This window comes from Pipistrellus hanaki (genome assembly GCF_964339955.1).
Source record: "Pipistrellus hanaki genome assembly, chromosome: 11".
NCBI classification, from domain to species: domain Eukaryota; kingdom Metazoa; phylum Chordata; class Mammalia; order Chiroptera; family Vespertilionidae; genus Pipistrellus; species Pipistrellus hanaki.
In genome coordinates, this window is record NC_140513.1 from 19802515 (window position 1) to 19821309 (window position 18795).

The following is an 18795-nucleotide window of genomic DNA, read 5'->3' on the forward strand; positions in this document are numbered from 1 at the left end:
GGGTCTCCAGGCTATATGGGCTACCTCCCCAACAGTCACTTAGTAGCTCTCTTTGTTATCAGATCAATTGCCACAGTACCACAGTACTTGTGCTCAAATCACCCGTATTTTGCTTAAGAATGGCTCCAAGGTATAAGAGTAGAGATGCTGGCAATCCGGATATGCCAGAGAGAAGCCCTAAAGTATTTCCTGTAAGTGAAACTGTATGCATATCTAGGAAAAAAACATAGTATAGTTGGGTTCAGTTTTGGAACCCACTGGGAGTCCTGGTAGGTATCCCCTGTGAATAAGTGGGAGACTATTTGTTGTTCTTTTGTCAATTCTCACCTGAGGATGTTTTTCCCATTGGTTTTAGAGTGGAAGAAAGGAGGAAGGAGAGAGGGAGAGGGAGGGAGGGAGGGAGGGAGGGAGGGAGGGAGGGAGGGAGGAAGGGAGGGAGAGAGAGAGAGAGAGAGAGAGAGAGAGAGAGAGATGTGAGAGAGGCACACTGATGGGTTGCCTCCCACACACACCCCAACCATGACTGGGGAATCAAACCTGCAACCCAGATATGTGCCCTTGACCAGGAATCAAACCCTAGACTCTTTGGTGCTCAGGCTCATGCTCTAACCACTAAGCAGCACTGGCCAGGGTTGGGGAGGGGAGACTATTATAATACCTATTTCTCAACATAATGATGAGCACTAAAAGTGATAATACATATCTAGGCCCTAACTGGTCTGATACACGGCAGATAATCAACATATGGTAGCTGTTAGGGGTAAATTTGTGTTAAGTCAGACTAAAGAGTTTGACTAAACAAAAACCCCTTCAGTTCTCTATTTTGGAACAAAAATTTCTTGGGGGATAAAATTGAGATCTATTGTCAGTAATTGTGTTACTACATGGAAATATTCAGACCACGGTTACAATCAATCTTCTTTCAATACTAGTCTAAAATAGCCAAGTCCTTACATAATTGAGGTTATGCTCTTTCACTTTTCATAGGAATTTTCTTCTTATACTCGATACGTACCTAGTGTTGCAGATTCCTTTAAACGATGTGTGATTTCCCCTTCTATTTTTAATACTACCGTTGGACATGAGGATTTTATGGGTTTGTGTTTGTTTGTTTTTTAATCGGAGCGTAAGTGATAAATGTCACAGATATATGGTAAAATGGAGCGCTAACATATTTTCCTATCGTCCATGTAGCTCCCCAAAGCATTTGAGTAGAGAGGGTGAGAAGCTTCAGGGGAGGAAGGAAGGAGAGGAGTGAGATAATAAGCTAGAAAGAAACCATGACTGTTATCCCAAGGACTTCCCATATGGTACAAGCACTGATAATGAGGAACGAGGCCAAATACAATATAAAAAAAAAAAAAAAAACCTCTTTTAAAAAGAGACCCTGAAATCCACATACGGGAAACAATATAGTTTCATATGAGAAAACTAATATAATGCATGAAATTAAAACAGTGTGAGAAGCTTTACAGAACACAGTAATGTAATGCCTCCACAGAGGGTGGGGGTGGGATGGGAGCAAGCACTCAACATTCATAAAGCAAATGATAAGAGAGATGAGGAAAGCTTTTATCCTACGACAATCGGGAGCAATCTCAGAGAGAAAGTAAGCCTATTAGTAAGGAAGAGAGAACCATGGCTAACATCTAAAAGTGACGGAGTTACTAAAGTGCTTTCAGAACTGCTCTTGAGAGAGAGGAGGAGCAGACACTTCTAATGACAAACAAGAAGTGCCTCAAATCAGATGAAGGCATACAGGGAGGGTGGGTCTCAGGCAAGATCTGGAGACTAATAAGTGCCTATTGCTAAGCAGGAGAAAGACAATTTGCTAGATCATAAACGATGCTCATTTTCCCTTAATATCTCAAGGTTTAGTTCGACATCAGAGCTTCTGCTTAGTTGCATTCATTATTAGTCAAAATAACAGGCATATTTTATTTCACAAGCATGTTGAAGTTCACACGTGGAGCCTTGACAGCGTAATGGAAAGGTAGAAAGTCTTAGTTTAGTTTTGAAACAAAAAGATCAACAAAAACATGAGGGGTAGAGGAAGTATGATGTATGAATAAGGCAAAATGTTTCAAAATATAAAGAGAGGAAAAAGGACTTGTCCTTACAGCCCTTTCCCAGAAATGAATTAAATTATATCCAGGTTCTTCCTTCTTCCCCACTCCCAGGCCCTCCAATACTATATCTCAACCAATGTTTAGCATCAGTCTCCTGACAGCCAGTTTGTCAAACCTTGGAGCAATATTTGGCCTCTTGCTCCCCTTGTCCCACTGAGACAACGAAGACTTTTAGACCCAGCAGGCAGGGTAGGATCAGAATGCCCGATGCAGAACTATTGTTCATGCAAACAAGCTGGAAAAAAGTGAGTTACAATTTCTGGCAATCTGCTAGATTTCTTTAAAGTTAAGTAGGATGCATTACTCTAAGAGGAGAGTAAAAGACAATAATGATGGGAAGTTAGGAAATATCCACTTGATAAACATTTATTAAGTATACACATACAAAAGAAAGATTTCATGCAAAGTACTAAAGGGCTTTAATACAAGAAAGTATACCTGAGAAAACCTGAAATGCCTCAAAAGAGAAGAAAATAATAGGGTGTAAGGGAGCAAAATCAGGGAGCTCAGTTTCATGATCTTGGGCAAATCTCTTTCAATTCTCTGAGCCTCAGTTTCCTCACCTGTAACAATGATTGGACTACATTAATCTCAAAGCCCTTTATGCTTCCACATTTTATGATCCTAAGGGAAAGTAGGTACAAAGTAAATGCTTTCAGAGTATACTTGCAGAGAGAAGTAAGTATAAATCCACTTGGTCTACAACAGTGACCCAGGAGGTAAAAAAAACAAGAGTAGACTAAAATCAAAATGGATTTAACTAAACTGTATGCTTAAAAAGTTTAAATGGGTTTAACAAAACTGTATACTTTAAAATATACATTATATAAGTCTTGTTATGCATATTTTACCATAATCTTTAAAATATTTTTTTTAAAAGAAAAGAAAACAAAACAGAAAACAGAGGACTTAACAGAAAGTAGGTAGTCATCTGGATCAGATAGTCTAAGATAGTTTTTGGTCTGCTGTTCTTCCTATCCCATGATCCTGGCAAAGCAGAGATCATCACACAGATGACAAAACACTGCAGTGAGTCCGAGTCTCTCCCTCTGTGCTGCTCTCGACAACAGTCAATGCGGTAGAAACCCTGAGCTCTGGGAACCAGACCCCGGCTATAAAACGAAAAAGATCCTCAAGAGCAGTATGGAGAGACAAACTCTGCAATGATGTCGCCTACATCAGCTGTTGTCCCGATCATTGCCCCAAATTCCAACTCTGCATTTCCAATTGCTTATCCTTACCCATACATTTTATGTGCCAGAGTCATCCTCTCATTTCGCCAAGCCACTTCCCTTTCCTGCATATACCCTCTCCTTTTGGAGCATCCTTATTCACTAGACTGCACATGCCAGATAGGAGTGAAAGGCTGTTTCAGTTCTCTCCACAGCTTCTGGCAGCACCCCCGCTTCCTAACTCTACACTAGAGAAAGCAGTGGTGCTCAACTATTTGTTCAGTGTCTGAAATGTTTTTTAATATAGTTTATTGATTTTTTTATAGAGAGAAAGGGAGAGGGATAGAGAGTTAGAAACATCAATGAGAGAGAAACATGGATCAGCTGCCTCCTGCACACCCCCTACTGGGGATGTGCCTGCAACCAAGGTACATGCCCTTGATCAGAATAGAACCTGGGACCCTTCAGTCCGCAGGCCAACGCTCTATCCACTGAGCCAAACCGGTTAGGGCTGAAATATTGATTGGACCACATTTTACTGGCAGGTGAAGTGTGTCCTACAGGTCAATGTTCTGAACAACTTTTTCTTTTGTCCCCCGTTCCAGACAACAAAAGGGATTCTTTCTTGAAGCCTCTCCTTCTTCTTCTCTCTCCTGTGTCCAGTGTTGTCCCTGTGTGATCTCGACAAGCTACTTAACACAGCTGGGTGCCTCTGTTTCCTTATCTGTAAAATGGGAATGATGATGCTAATGTGTACTTCATTGAGCAGTTTTGAAAATTAAATATGTTTCTGTGTCAAGTACTGTGGGCCTCGAGTTTGACATGCTTGTTTTACACTAGGGATCGAACCCGAAACCTTAGTATGGGCCCTGACCAAGAATCAAACCTGAAACCTTTTGTGTATGGGACAATATTCCAATTGAGGCACTGGCCAGGCTCTTTCCTGCCTTTTCTGTTAAGCTGGTCTGGGCTGACCTGACTCTTTTCTCTCCTCTTCTCTTCTCTTCTCACATATTCTTCTCCCTGAGGGAGAATTAAGTGAGACCATACAAGATGGGAAGGACCCTTAGCCCAAGCTTTATTCCACAAGTCATTTTACAATGGAGTATTTACTGGATATAATAATCGGGTGTCTGCTCAGCTTCTAATAAAGTACCACTTTGTTTATCCGCCCCATTCTCACTACCTCATGTGTACAGAAGCCTGAAATACTGATGAAAGCTCATGTGGAAGGGGACAGCTCGCAAGAAGACTGACAGAAATTTACTTTGAAAAATACCCTAAGTTCTAGACAAGTATGGAAAAACCCTGAAAGTAAGGGGAGGGAGGGGGAGTACAAATATCTATGAAAATAAAGTTTAGAACCACTGAGGAGATAATGTAAGGACCTGAACTATAAAAAGCCTTACCCTGAACTTCTAACATTAAGAGTCTTTTAGTCATCTTTAATCTCTCTCTCCTTGTCTGAAATATTGATGACTCCAAATTCTACTTTTAAAAATCTCTCTTTTCTCTTCTTATTTCCAGTTTTTCACCTCTTATCTGGACGATTGCATCAGCCAGCACAGTAGTCTGCCTGAATCTCTTCTTCCTTTACAATGGCTGCACAAGCATCTTTAGCATTGACCACCAGGGCCATCTTCTTACACCCAATCTTATCATTGCATGCTCAGAATTCTCCAGTGGCTTATCAGTTCCTACATCAGTGGGTCTCAATCCTGGCTGAGCAATAGCATCACAGAGATGAAATCACTGAGGTGAGGCCTCAGAATGAGTACTTTTTAAAAGATCCCAGCTGATTCTCATGTGCCGCTAAGGTTGAGCACCATTTTTTTTTTTTTTTACCACTTTAATGAAAAAAAATAAACATTTAGAAGTACAATGTGACATGTAAATTTTTTTTTTTTTTTTTTGAGAGCAGGGTAAGCCCACAACTTATGTCCAATAATTTCAAAATACTGATGAAAGTTCATGTGGAAGGTGACAGCTTGCAAGAATACTGATAGAAATTTACTTTGAAAAATACCCTAAGTTCTAGACAAGTGTGGAAAAACCCTGAAAGGGAAAAAATAAAAGTACAAATATCTATGAAAATAAAGTGAACATGTATAAATAAAAATATTTATTGGAGAGGATGAGTGAAAGATGGCACGATCTTAAAACATTTCAGAGCAGGAGCATAGTCATCAAGGAGAGAGCAAAGAGCCGCAAATAAAGGTAGTGAACAAGGTATGGTTTGAATATTAGGCCACGGGAGGACAGAGAAAGGAGACTTTGAAAGAAGCAGCTGCTGGGCCACATGTGAAAAGAATATAGCAGAAAGTTCCAGTTCTATCTTTATTACTATCAGTATATTCTTAGACAAACTAATATTTAACCTTGCTATTCCCTGTCTGTAAACTGGGAATAACCCTATCTCAGGATAACTGGGAGAATTTAATGAGATAAATACATATAGGAAAGCCTCTAGAATAATTTGATTCTCAATGGTTGTTGACTGTTTATCTTTAAATTAATAATAGAATAAATCCAAAAGGAAAAAAGAAAAATATAAAATAAATACTCAGAAGAGAACTACTGTTGGGTAACAGAACTTGGAGATTTCTCTAGTTTCACATGTAAGATTTGAAGTTAGCTCAAATTTGATGAAGGTAGTAATCCATTAAAAGAATCATTCAAAAAAAAAAAAAAAACATCGCTATGCCTGCATTTAAAAGTACACACAGTGGGTCTTAACTATCATCGCACTAAAGTCAACATTATATTAATTACCACTGCATTAAACCATTTCAGTAAACAAATAGCTCCTTACTCACAAGTCACTCACAAGCCAGCCTGTTAACATTAATGATTGCACTTTCTTGAATTATTTTAGCACAGAAAATCAAAACATCTACGTGGGTGGCAGGTACATGTTTTTATAAACATAATTTTGAAAGGTTAGCTGCTCTCTGTCCCTGGGTTAAATTCGGGGAGCGGAGACCAGCTGTGGACTTCATGCATGCTGCACTGCAGTGGCCATGCCACTAAACTAACTGGACTCTTGAACACTAGAAGTCCTAAGTTTAGGAAGTAGTATTTTTGACTTTTCTAAATATCCTAGGTTTGCTGAAACTGAGCTGTCTATCATTCTTAAAATTTTTGCTGGATTTATTCTATCTCATTAAAATGTACTGCTTTCTTTTCCTTGTGTCGGGGGCAGAAATGGCACCTATAATTAGGCCTACCTGTCGTGATTAGGGTTGCTCTGTAATTCTCAAATGGTATTTGTGAGGAGGGATGTTACAGAGAGACACAGAATAAGATCTTTCTAAATCATCTCTATAAAAGGTATGGAAAAGGAGGGGTTAAAAACACTATGCATATGTGGACAAGGGGCTGCCCTAGACAGCATGATTGTTTTGAGCTGTGAAGACTATGAGACAGAGGAACACTATCTGCACAGGCCCGTTGGGGAAGACGGAACCAGGCGCAGAAGGAGTGCAGGCCTGGAAGTTATGAGGCTGGGGCTCTGTTCCCAGCTCTGCCATTCCCTAGCAGCATTGCCTGGGATAGTCATATCCATCTCTGGGCCTGACGTGCTTAATCTGCAAAATAAGGGTGACAGACCAGATGCGGATTTCCAAGTCTTTTCTAGCTCTAAACATCCATTAGCTCTAAAGCAGCTGTTTTCTGTCTTTTTTGAAGCCTGCATCAGAAATTACTGCAGGGCAGAGTGGGTTTGCACTTTGGAGAAGGACATTCCACACTTGGCACTAGAGACTCTGCTCCTACAACCTCTACACTCATTGGGAAGTCACCAGGTTCCTTGATCTCCAATGAGGGATGCCCCTCACTACAGCAGACACAGCAGGCAGCAGGGGCCTGTGTGGGCAGAAGGAAGAAGGAGCAGTGAGCAACCAGCCACCCCATTTAGGAAGAACTAAAAGGTGTCAGGACTGGAAGCACTGTAGATACCATCTAGCAAAACCTCTAGTTTTATATAAAGGAACATGAGAAGAAAATGAACTGACACAAAAATAGCCCTCAGGTTTGTATAACCAGGCTGGATAAATACTCAGGACCCCAGACTTCATGGCCCGTGCTCTGTTCACCACCCCACCAAGATCAGGCTTTCTGTCCTGGCCACGTGGCACAACTGGTTGGAGGTTGTCCCTGGGTACCAAAAGGTTGTAGGTTCAATCCGTGGTTGGGGCAACCAATGGATGTTTCTCTCTCACATACAATAGATATTTCTCTCTCCCTTGCCATCTCTATAAAAATCAATAAAAAAATCAGGTAAGGATTTAAAAAACAAAAATCTGGCTTTTTGAAATGATCACTTAACTTTTGATGGTTTCTATTTTTTTATTTTGAGAGAGAGAGAGAAGATGGGAAAGAGAGAGAAACATCGAACTTATGCATTCATTGGCTATTTCTTTATATGTGCCCAGACCAGGGATCAAACAGGGGTACCAGAGAGCACCAGTAAATTGTATGGCAGAAAAATAACTATGACCTCCAGTTATATGAGCAGTATCAGGAGGAATAAAAAATAAAGAAAGAAAGAAATAACAGGCTCCCTCTTTAAACCGACACCCCATCATTCCCCTGGATCATGAGTGCAGGTTCTTATCATCTGTGAATTTCCTTACCATCCCAATGCAGAAGAGGAGAAAAATCAGCAGCCATGGTAGGTCTGTGCAGCTACGATCCTCCAGGGGCTTCCATTCTCGTTTGGAGCTCTGATTGAAAATATAAAATAAGGGAATGGTAAATGTTAAACGTCGTTAAAATTAGGAAAGCACAAACCTACCACTTACACCTAGTTTCCCTCTTAAAAAATGTTTTTATTGATTTTAGACAGAAAAAAGGAGAGAGAAAGAAAAGATCAACGTGAGAGAGAAACAGTGATCAGCTGTCTCCTGTATGCAACCAACTGGAGATAGAACCCACAATCTGGGTATGTGCCTTGCCTGGGAATCAAATCATGACTTCCTGGTTCATAGGTCGACACTCAACTACTGAGCCACACCTGCAGGGCAGTATGGTATCTTTAATATGAATAAACAAATGAACAAATTCTTCCAACTTCAATTTTGGCGGTGGCTTCAATTTTAGCGGTAGCTAGATTTAAAAATTTAGAAAGTGCTTTCCATATGTTTTTTCCTAGGAAGGAAGCCCATTAAAATGAATTCCTATTCAGAGGTAGGTTCTTCTAAGTCTTATAAAATTCAGGGAGAGGGAAAAAAAAAAAAAAAAAAAACTAAATTAAGACCACTTTACAGACAGATCTGGGCAACTCCGAAATCAACATCCATCGATAAATTTTCATTCATTCTCTTTCTGGAAAATGTCAACAGTTTCTATTTCAAACATGGAGTTTGTCTAACTAAACAACTAGAGGCATTCTGAAAGTTAATTTGCTTCAGGGTGGGGGTGTGGGATTAATGGGAGGAAAAAGGAAACATCTGTAATACTTTCAACAATAAAGACAAATTAAAATAAATAAAAGTTAATTTTCAAAGTATTAGATTGGAATTCTAATTATATTTTTTCTTAATCTTCACCCGCTGATATGTCTGGAGAGAGGAAGAGAGAAGGAGGGATGGAGAGGAGGGTTAAAAAGTAAAAGAGAAACATCCCTGGGTTGCCTTCCACACATGCCCCAACCAGGGATCGAACTGAAACCTGGGCATGTGCCCTGAGAATGGATTCCACCAGCCTTTTGGACGATATTCTTAATAAACTGGGCCCCGGGTCACAGCATACATATTTTTTTCTTATAAAAACTGTCTTAGGTTCTCAAGTCAGCTCAACAATTTTTTTAAACCGTGATATAACTGACATAACACTCTTGAGCTTTTGAACGAACAAAAATCCCTGGGTCTCATACCCTCTCCTGGAAGCAGGAAGCTGAGGAGAGAGAAGGGAGCCTTGGGAAACCCACGGGCAAAGTTCCTGCGAATAGAGGGCTGAGCCTCCGGTGACTTCCATGACAAGATCCAGGAAGCCATCTGGGGAAGGCCTGCCAGTGGGAAGGGGTGCAGAGGAAGGGGCTGGAGATAAGGAAGCCCTCCAAGTATAATTAGAAGGTCGCGTCTAAGAGTGGAGAACCAGCCCTTAAGCGGATTTGCTTAGGTTTGCCTCCCTCTGAAAACGGGAGTTTTTCATTATATACCCTTTGATAACTTGATGAAAGCTGCAGATGCATTTCTGGGGAGGTAAGCATATATTTGCATAATTTTCATAAACATTTAGGGAATTTAGATTAAGAAACTCAACCTTAAAATACCTGCCTGTCAACACTGAGGGCAGAGCGTTTGAACTCCAACCACTTCCTGCTGACCCCTTAAGTGGAGACTAGATAAATGCCTTTTCCTTGTTGAGTGCCTGACACGGTTCAGTTGTTCAACAACAACAAAAAGACATCCCACCACTTTTGATCCTGGCTCTCAGACACCCACACAAGAACAAAGAACACTCCTTAGTTAGTCATGGGAGAAAAAAAAAACCTCACCCCAAGACTCCAGCTTTAAAAACCAAGAATGAGTAGGCAGCTTTTTCCAGGGAACTGTAGCATTATGGCAAATGGATAAGGGACACTGCTCTCTCCCTGGCTCTGTCATTAGTTAGCTGCATGACTTCAGATAAATTGCTTTATACCTCTGGGTGGCAGGAAGGAATTAGATTGGACCTCGTAGGCTCCTCCAACTCTAAAAATCTATGATCAGGAATGCAGTTTTGTGAAAATGTTTGTTATGACAAGAAAAGGAAAAAAACCCACAAAAATAATTTGACATTATTCCTGTTATTCAACTTGAATGCCTATATTATGAGCTGTGTTTTGGGTGACAGTTTTTCACAGTATGAATAAAGAATGTTTCTTTGTATTAAGTAATTTCAATCTTGAATAATACCCATTGCAGTAAAATTACTTAGAAACACAGAACGTGGACACCTCTGAAATGCATAATATTTACTCCAAGGTAATTTCCAGAGCAATAACTACTTTCAGGCGGTCTATTTGTTTATCTTAGCAAGCGGTAGGCTTTGCGGGGCAGAGGACCTCACATTGATTTCTTTATCCACAACCGTTTTCTTAGTATTTTCACCTGGGGCTAACATTCGGTTTTCAATGCTTTAATTTTCATCTAACACATAAAGAAAGTGGAATTTCAGCCTTGACCAGAAAAATGCCCAAGAGGATTCTAGATCTCAGCAATTCAATTCAACTTACTGTGGGCCACTTCTGGGCCAAATACACAGAAATCCTTTCAGTGGGGATCAGAAATGGAGAGTACCCAGAAAAGACTGTGACATAGTACAGAGGGGAAGAACCCAAGGTGGGGTGGGTGTGTGTGTGTGTGTGTGTGGGGGGGCGTGTCACCCTCACTCAGATCAAGAACAGCTCCTCAGAGCAGAGGCAGCTTACTTCACCGGGCTCTTCTGAGGATTAGGTGAGAGCATCTGCCACCTGGTACATCTCTCATTCTTGGCTATCAGTCTTATTCATCAACACTCGCTTTTCGGTTAACCCTCTCCCTATTGTTAAACTTTCCTTTTACTAAGTGGATCTTCCCAGTAAGAGGAATAAAAAGAATATAAAACTTGGATTTCTCTTTATGTTAACTAAAATTTTGACTTAATGATAGCAAATTTCATTTTAGCTATCAGTTTTAATGCTATCAGTTATCGATTACTACTGATTAGGCACTACACTCAAAGCTTTACCCACATTATATAGTCTACCTTTAAAACAGCTCTCTGATATAGATAACGTTCCTATTTCACAGATATGGAAAATCAAGGCTCAGAAGTGAAATGATCACAAGGCTTCGCAGCTGTGCAATCAGAACAGGAACCCAAGTCTGTGACTGCAAAGCCAAATCCGACGAGAATGTCATCTATTTGCATTAGTCAGAAAAGAGTAAAAACCTCCATGAGTTTTTTTTTTTTGTTTTTTTTTTTCCTCACCTTGCAACATTTGGGAGCCAATCCAATAATTTTAAATTCAAGTAGGCACAGGAGAAGAAAGTGAGATGTTTTATGAACCGTAAAACATCTCAAACGAGTCAGGGAACCCAACAGTTGAAAAATTTTAATGATTCCTTAACAGATTTAACCAAGTGGCAACTGGATTTAATGCTGCCTATTTCCTCCTATTAAAATCCACAAAGACCTGGCAAAAGTAAAATGTTTTGCAAAAGCACTTTTTAAATGTGACTTTTATCTGCTTCTCAAGTTCTACATGAGATTAATACTGGCTGTCAGTAAATGTTAAGTCCCCTTCGCTTCACAGAGTCATACAATTAGGAACTAAATAGGACCAAAGTAATGACACAGTCCAAACCTTCAGGAGAGTCACAGACTGGGGGAAGGGAAAGAAGAGACTTGCCCAAGGAACCTCATTTGATCCTCAAAACAATTCTGCTAGTTATTATTATATATTCCACTTTTTCTTCTTTTTTTTTTGTAAAAAAGAAACCCTTAGTTTAGAGAAAATAAGTGGAAAACCTATTTGTGAATCCTAGGTCCTCAGACTCTGGCCAAAAGATGAAAACTGTAAGAAAGAGTTAAGGAAATACTGGAAATAAAAATTAAAACCATGATAACAGGCATGAAGAATGCATGGTCAGGCTCATCAGTAGACTAAACACAGCCAAGAATCAATAAACTCAGGGATAATTCAATAGAAATGATCCAAAGTTAAACACAAAGCAAAAAAGTGAAAATTTAAAACCCAGAACAGAGCATCCAAGAGGTGTAGGACAATACCAAATCGTCTAACATATGTGTCATTGGAATCTCAGAAGAAGATAGAATGGGGTGGAGAGAATCTTAGATGAAAAAATAACTGAGAATTTTCCAAATAATAAAAGAAATCAAAGCATAGACCCAGAAGCTCAGAGAAATCCAGGCAAGATTAACACACATACATGGAAGAGTGCTCTTACACACACACACACACACACACACACACACACACACACCCTGCATATATTATATTCAAACTGTTGAAAATCAAAGATAAAGAGATCATCTTAATGGCAGCAAAAAGAGAAAAGACACATTACTAAAAATTCTTGCTAGCTATGATGGGGAAATATTGACTGCCAAATAACAATTATCCCACTCAGAAATACGTAGTAGTAAACAAATGGGACATTCGGTTGGGTCAACAGTGGTCGGCAAACTCATTAATCAACAGAACCAAATATCCATTTCTCATGCAGTATCCATTAAGATTTCTTTGTACTACAGACGTTATGGCTGCTCCCTTAGGCAGGGGCCCTTCAGTCTTGGAAAACAGGAAATATAGCTTCCTTTGTTTTATGACACATTCAGTGCAGAGCTATATTTACTAAGCTAGTAGAATAGTATTTTCATGTTGATGCCCTTGGTGAGATTTCTGCTACCACTGAGTTAGCACTACCTGGTCCCATACATCTGGAGTTGCTGCAACTTGGGATTGCTGATGGGCTACATGACTTACAGGTTCCCCTGTCATTTCCCCAGATAGGCCAGAGAACTGAATTCTCTTACATTGAAGGCAACAGTAAATAGCAATCTGGGAGGCTGGTCCAGAGGGAGAGGACTGATATAACCGGCAGTATTAAAAAAAAAAAAAAAAAAAAAAGAGCGGGGAGTGGGGAGACAAACCAAAGTCGATTCCAATAGCAGTTGGGCCAGAAATTCACAACTACAGCACTGCTCACATTCCTGTGTTTCTATCAGTTTGCAAGTATGCATTACTAATAAATTAAGTATTGAGGCTAGGGAATTTAAACAGAATCAATATTAACCTCGATGCATGCTTTTACTCCTTCAGGCCAGGAACAAAGGAGAGCTGGGCTGGTTGGCTAGGAATTACAATAACCTGAAGCTTATACCTACTGAAGGCACACACATGCCGTCCTTCGAGTGTGCCTAGATCTCTGCCGTACAGATAGAGCCATGCTGCCTGTGAAGGCCAAAGCAAGCTGAGGTGTGGCCGCTCACGCAGCGATTCCCAGAATGTATCCTTGGGAAGTGTGGGTTAAATTGTTGGATAATCAAATCTCCCTTCCATACTTCTTTTATTGACCTATCACATTCTCTACTTTCTGGGTAAACATACTTCCTTCCAAAAACAGCCTCCAAGTTCCAGGAGCTCTGCTGCAGTCTTCATTGTCCCAATGACTGCCTGACACACTCAGAAAGCCTGACACACTCGGAAGCAGTCACTAAGTGCATCTCCAAATCTGCTGCTCTCCGAGACATCTGTGTGACTGAAGCACATACATGGCACACGCTGGCCTGTCTGTGAGGGCTTCATTTTGTTCACGCCCATCTGTTTTACACAAACACCTCCAGTATTAAAGACAAACAGTCACATACTCCAAATCCTCAAAGCTCGCTCCCAGGGAATACTGCCTCATTAAATTCCCCAATATGCTTTTATTTGTGCGGAGTAGTAACGGAAGAATAAAAGAGCTGATGTGTATCGTTTCTGCCACAATTTTCAACAGAGTGAGCAGACCTGATGAAGTTGGGTAGCCATAAAACATGGAGGCTTTTAGCTTTCTGTTCATAAGTACCTGCAAATAAAATCTTGTAATAGGATTTCTGAAAGACATTGCCTGTCCTTTGGGAAGGCGCTGTCAAGGATTTGAAGTGCAAAACTACTTACAGTTACTATACGCAATCCGTTTCATTTGCTAAGCCTGGCGATGGCGGTTCATATTGGAAAGGTAAAAATAAAAGCATGATTTTAGCAGGAAGCTAAAGGTAATAAGATGTACTGAGTGGGAAAATGCAGGCATCTGTGCCCAACGCCTTTTCTTAGTTCGAGAACTTTATGCTAAACCACGAACACGCATCGTTTAAGGGAAAAGGAGGAAATGACGCCTGGCGCTGCTTTGTAAATTATGTATTTATACAGAAGATAGAAAGAGCATGGGGAGGTTCCTGCCAATGTCTTCACTCTTCCTCTAACGGCCTCAAAAATAATCACTGTGGGTCCGTTCGATGTCCTTACATCAGACTTCTCGGTAACTGTCTTTCTTGTACACGGGCACATGACAATTACTGGGCAGAGGCCAAGTTCATCCTGTTGTGCAACAGAGCTAACAGCATCTTTTATCTCTACAGTCAATGAAACATGACCAACATTATATAGGCCAAGCCTTGTCTGCAACCTTAAAACAATCTTTCTAATTTGTGTTTTTTTCCTGAGTCAGTGGTGAGCAATGTTTTTAATTTTAAGTTACTATGTAATGTCTTACACAGTTTTTATGGGGTTCATTTTTCCCCATCACATCCTACAAGTGTGAGAACTCCTTCAAGCACGTGAAGATACCAAGGACAGACCGGTGGGACTAAGGCCCCACTCTGCACCTGCTCCTGTTGTGGTACAGCCATTTTCAGAGAGCTACTGGGTTTCCTGACCTTCCATGCTATACCGTAACCATTGTTTCTTAAAGCAATATAGGATTCTCATTCCAATCTTGCTTCCTTTCCATGATGGAACAGGTAAAAACTGATTTATGAAGACCATACTGACTTCTGGAGAAGAACATAAAAATTACACTGATCATCACACAGCTAATGGGTGAGGAATTGGATAAATTTATGTTTTAAATCAAAGTCAGACATTGACTTTGTCGATGAAGATGTTTTCATCCACAGCAATCTTGCACAGAAACAAATATATGTTCAGTTCTGTAGTAGTGCCTAAGGACTCTTAAGAAACCAAGTACGTATTAAGTTAAAAAAAATTTTTCTAAAATTGATTGTGGTGATGGATACACAATTTTGTGAATACACTAAAAGCCATTGAATAGTATGCACTTTAGATGTGTGAACAGTATGCTATGTCAATTATATCTCAATAGAATTGATATATAAAAGAAATCACCCAAAACACTTAAAAGAGCTCTACATTGTCCACTTCACATGTGGAGTTCTGCTGATTTCATGACAGACTCAATATGAACCCTTTTGACATAGCTATACTATGTATTGAACAAACTAAAAGCAGAATAGTTTTAACTAAGGCAAAGAGTTGAGTAATAAAGAAATGTGATGGAAGAATGCGTTTGTTTCTCCTGGAGAAATCAGAAGTTACAAGAATTACTAGGGAAAGTGCTGATTTCCCCGGGATAGTTTGGTTCCTCTGTAGGCAGTACAGGGATATGAGAAACAAGGTTGCAGATAACTGAAATAAAAGGTAAAATAGATCAAGGTAGAGATAGAAGAGTCATCTTAAACAGATCAGAGGACACACACATCGAGGCAAAACTAGGCTGTGGTATAAACACAGCTACAGAAAGAATGTACTTGCCTGAAAAAAAGGGACTGGACAGGGCAGTACATGCACAGCTGCTAGCACCTTTAGGTGCCAGGATGTGTGGTTGGCCAGTCACACACACACACACACACACACAAAAAAAAAAAAAAAAAAAAAAAAAAAAAAAACAGCCTGAGAGATACACACTGAGACTGCCCTTTGAAACTATCTTGGGAAGGGCTGCCAGGGCAACAGACTCCAGACTGCTGGAGGGAAGAGTCAGGACTCTGCTGCTCTGTGAGTCATCCAGCACCCGCTCCCCCCCACCCCCACCCCCTAGCCCCAGCCTCCGCCTCACCTGATTCCGTGTCATTAGGCAGCCTCCCGATTTCCCTCTGGCTTCCCACAAGTTGATGACTAGAGAGCTACACAAAAGCAAATCAACAGAGCAAAAGAGTTCTTTCATGTGCGAAGAGTCTGGGTGAATACATACCCACTGAGCTGTTGACAATTGTCATCGCTTGAGGTGAGATCAGAAAGGACTTTCTACTTACACATTTCCATATTTGGATTGGATTAAAAAAAAATCTAACCATACTACTTTTCTATTCTAAATAAGTATGATAACTCTTAAATAATAATAACTTGGCTTTCCCTTAGTACTAGCTGATCCGACAAAAAATTTCTGGTCGGTATGTCAGTTGAATAAATCAGCCTCCGGACTTGACACGTGTCTTATGATGTTGGCTCACGTGAGTCTCCTATTAACAGAAGGATGCACTGGCAAAATTAAATTTCTGAGTCTCCAAAGCTCTGGGGCTTGGTGACTTCTGAGATAGTTCTAAGATATATGACACTTGGTAAAGCCTCCTCACAGCCTTCAACTAGGCTTCCCTGGTTAAGCCTGAACCACACCAAGTATTCTGCATTTTAATCTATAAGCAGAAAATAGTAAAGAGGCATAATTTAGAACCTTTCCAGAGAACTTCTCCCAGCATTTCAGCATAATTTACAAACAAGCAGCTGCGAGCTTTGGAAGCAAAGAGATTGGTTCTATACCACCACCAATCAACACGCTCTCCCTGCCCATGAATAGCTCAGAATCACCGAGGAAGCCCTAGAAACAGGGGAGTCCTGGGTTCAGCCTGGCCCTAAAATCTCAGTCCCAAGTCCAATTACATCTCACTCACAGCCGAAGGTTTAAAGTTAGAGGTCAGAGTACCCTGGAGTAGGGGCCACTGAATGATGCCAAAATTTATGCACCAGTTAACCAGCTGGCCCTCAACCACCCCAAAGTATGTCCAATTGGTTATCTCCAAATGATTGCTGGGTCTGAGACTATTATATTATCATAAAGCCCCCAAATTCTACGTCTTGGTAAACTCAACTAAAAGTCAAGACATCAAGTATTTAAGAATGAGATAAAAGAATAATACAGGGGATCCAAACATCAAACTGACAGTTGGCTTAGAAGACTGTAACAGTCCCTTCCAACCCTGAGGTACAATGGTTCCACAATCATCGAAGATTTTCAGGAGAAGCTCAATTAATGAAGCCAGCTAAAGTTCTAAAATGATTAGAGGGAACACATACACAAAGACAAGAAATACCCCCTCCCTCCCAAAATGAGAAGTAACAGTGAATCATCAAGTTAATAGCCCTATAAATGACAGACACTTTAAAAGCTCTAAAAACATGTAAATCTCCACGCCCAATGAGTCATAAATACATCCCACTCATAAGAACCCATTTTTATCCATCTTCAAGGCCACATCTCAAGCTCATGTAGACCTTGTTGACATCTTGACTGGTCTGAATTCAATTCCGTCCTCCTATCTTTCTCACCAGGCAGTCCTCTATGTATCTGTTAAAACTATGTCTCTCACATCGCAACATTAATTTTCATTAACACCTTAAAAGTAACTAACTTCCTATCCCACCCCATACCCATTGGTTCTTTCTGGACTGCCTACAGTAATGATGCTCAAAATCACGGGCTTAAAACTATACAACTTCTAACAATAATATCACTCCCATAGTCAACAAATCTCCACTTCTCTGCAATCCGATAAGATACCTCTTCATTGCACAAAGTACACTTTGCAATAAACCAATCTTCTGTTAGAACTACAGATATGATCACACAAAAATACAATTCTAAGATAGCACATGTAAGACTGGCTTACCAAATAACCAGCTAGTAGTCCATCATGGAGTAAAAGTGCATGCCCCAAATGGAATCCCTGCATCTAACCAACATCCCTAAGGCTCCATACCTTGAAGCTTCTCTTCCTGACAAGCCCATGAAATATCTCATCCCTGGACACGATGAGACACATCTTTGGCTTCCCGGTCTATTAAAAAATACCACTTGGCTCACCTAATCATTGTCTAGACACAAGCATTCGTAACTTTGTACAGCACCCCTCCCCCATGACTGATCTTTCTGGTGACCATACTTATGCAAACTATTATGGGTAGTAATTTAACAGTATCGACAGGAAAAGAAAAAATTGAGATGAGAATATAAATATGCAGGAGAAAAAGGAAGGCAGCAAAACACGCACACACCACTGCCAAGAGTACTTACTATATGGGCTTCAGAAGAAGAAACCAAGGAAAAAACACCTCCTCTGTTCTGGTCTATCTGGTCTTTTGCTAAGCATTTGCCTAGCAGCACCTCTTCCCTTAGTCCTCAGCCATTGAATGATTTGGCTCCAAGGAGGCTGCTTGCAGGGTAGGCCCCAGCCACCTTACAAGACTCTACCCCAGAGACCCTTTATGAGGCCAGCATCCTTGTGCTTGTGCAGGTCCAGCTCAAGGTCCCTCCATGATGAAACACAGTGGATTTTTATTCTCAATTATGTCTGTGTTATGCTTCCCAGGGAAGTCAGCTTCAAGCAGGAATGTGGTCGCCTGGGCTCTCTAGGCGGTTTCCAGCATGCTCTGCCACGTCTGTGCAAGCAGTGGGCTGCAGCCAGCTGGCACCAGCTCACGAGAGCCAACGAAGCACTTCTCTTCCCAACTCCTGCTCACGACTTCACCTCGGAAGCCTGAAGTAGTTATAGCATGGAAATCTGCAAATGTGACAAATCTGGGCATTCTTTTTTTTCCCTTGCAGAGCTGATTGCTAAATATTTACCAATACACCAGTTCGTGAGCCTGTTTGTCATCCAACTTGGGAGTTTTCTTTTAAACAGATAGCCAAATGAATCTGACTTCGTACTCTTCTCACTGGTTTTAG

The 18795-nt window shown here is 40.6% G+C and overlaps 1 protein-coding gene across 4 annotated transcripts in view; it reads right to left on the reverse strand.

Moving 5' to 3' along the window:
* The window catches only part of SLC44A1 (solute carrier family 44 member 1), a 148270-nt gene that overhangs the window by 100131 nt on the left and 29344 nt on the right, over positions 1–18795 (reverse strand). For all 4 annotated transcript variants that reach the window (XM_084899345.1, XM_084899344.1, XM_084899346.1 and 1 more), the window contains one exon: positions 7936–8025. In XM_084899345.1, coding sequence (XP_084755471.1) covers positions 7936–8025 — 90 coding nt within the window. Of the gene's footprint in view, positions 1–7935; positions 8026–18795 lie in introns of those variants that run through there.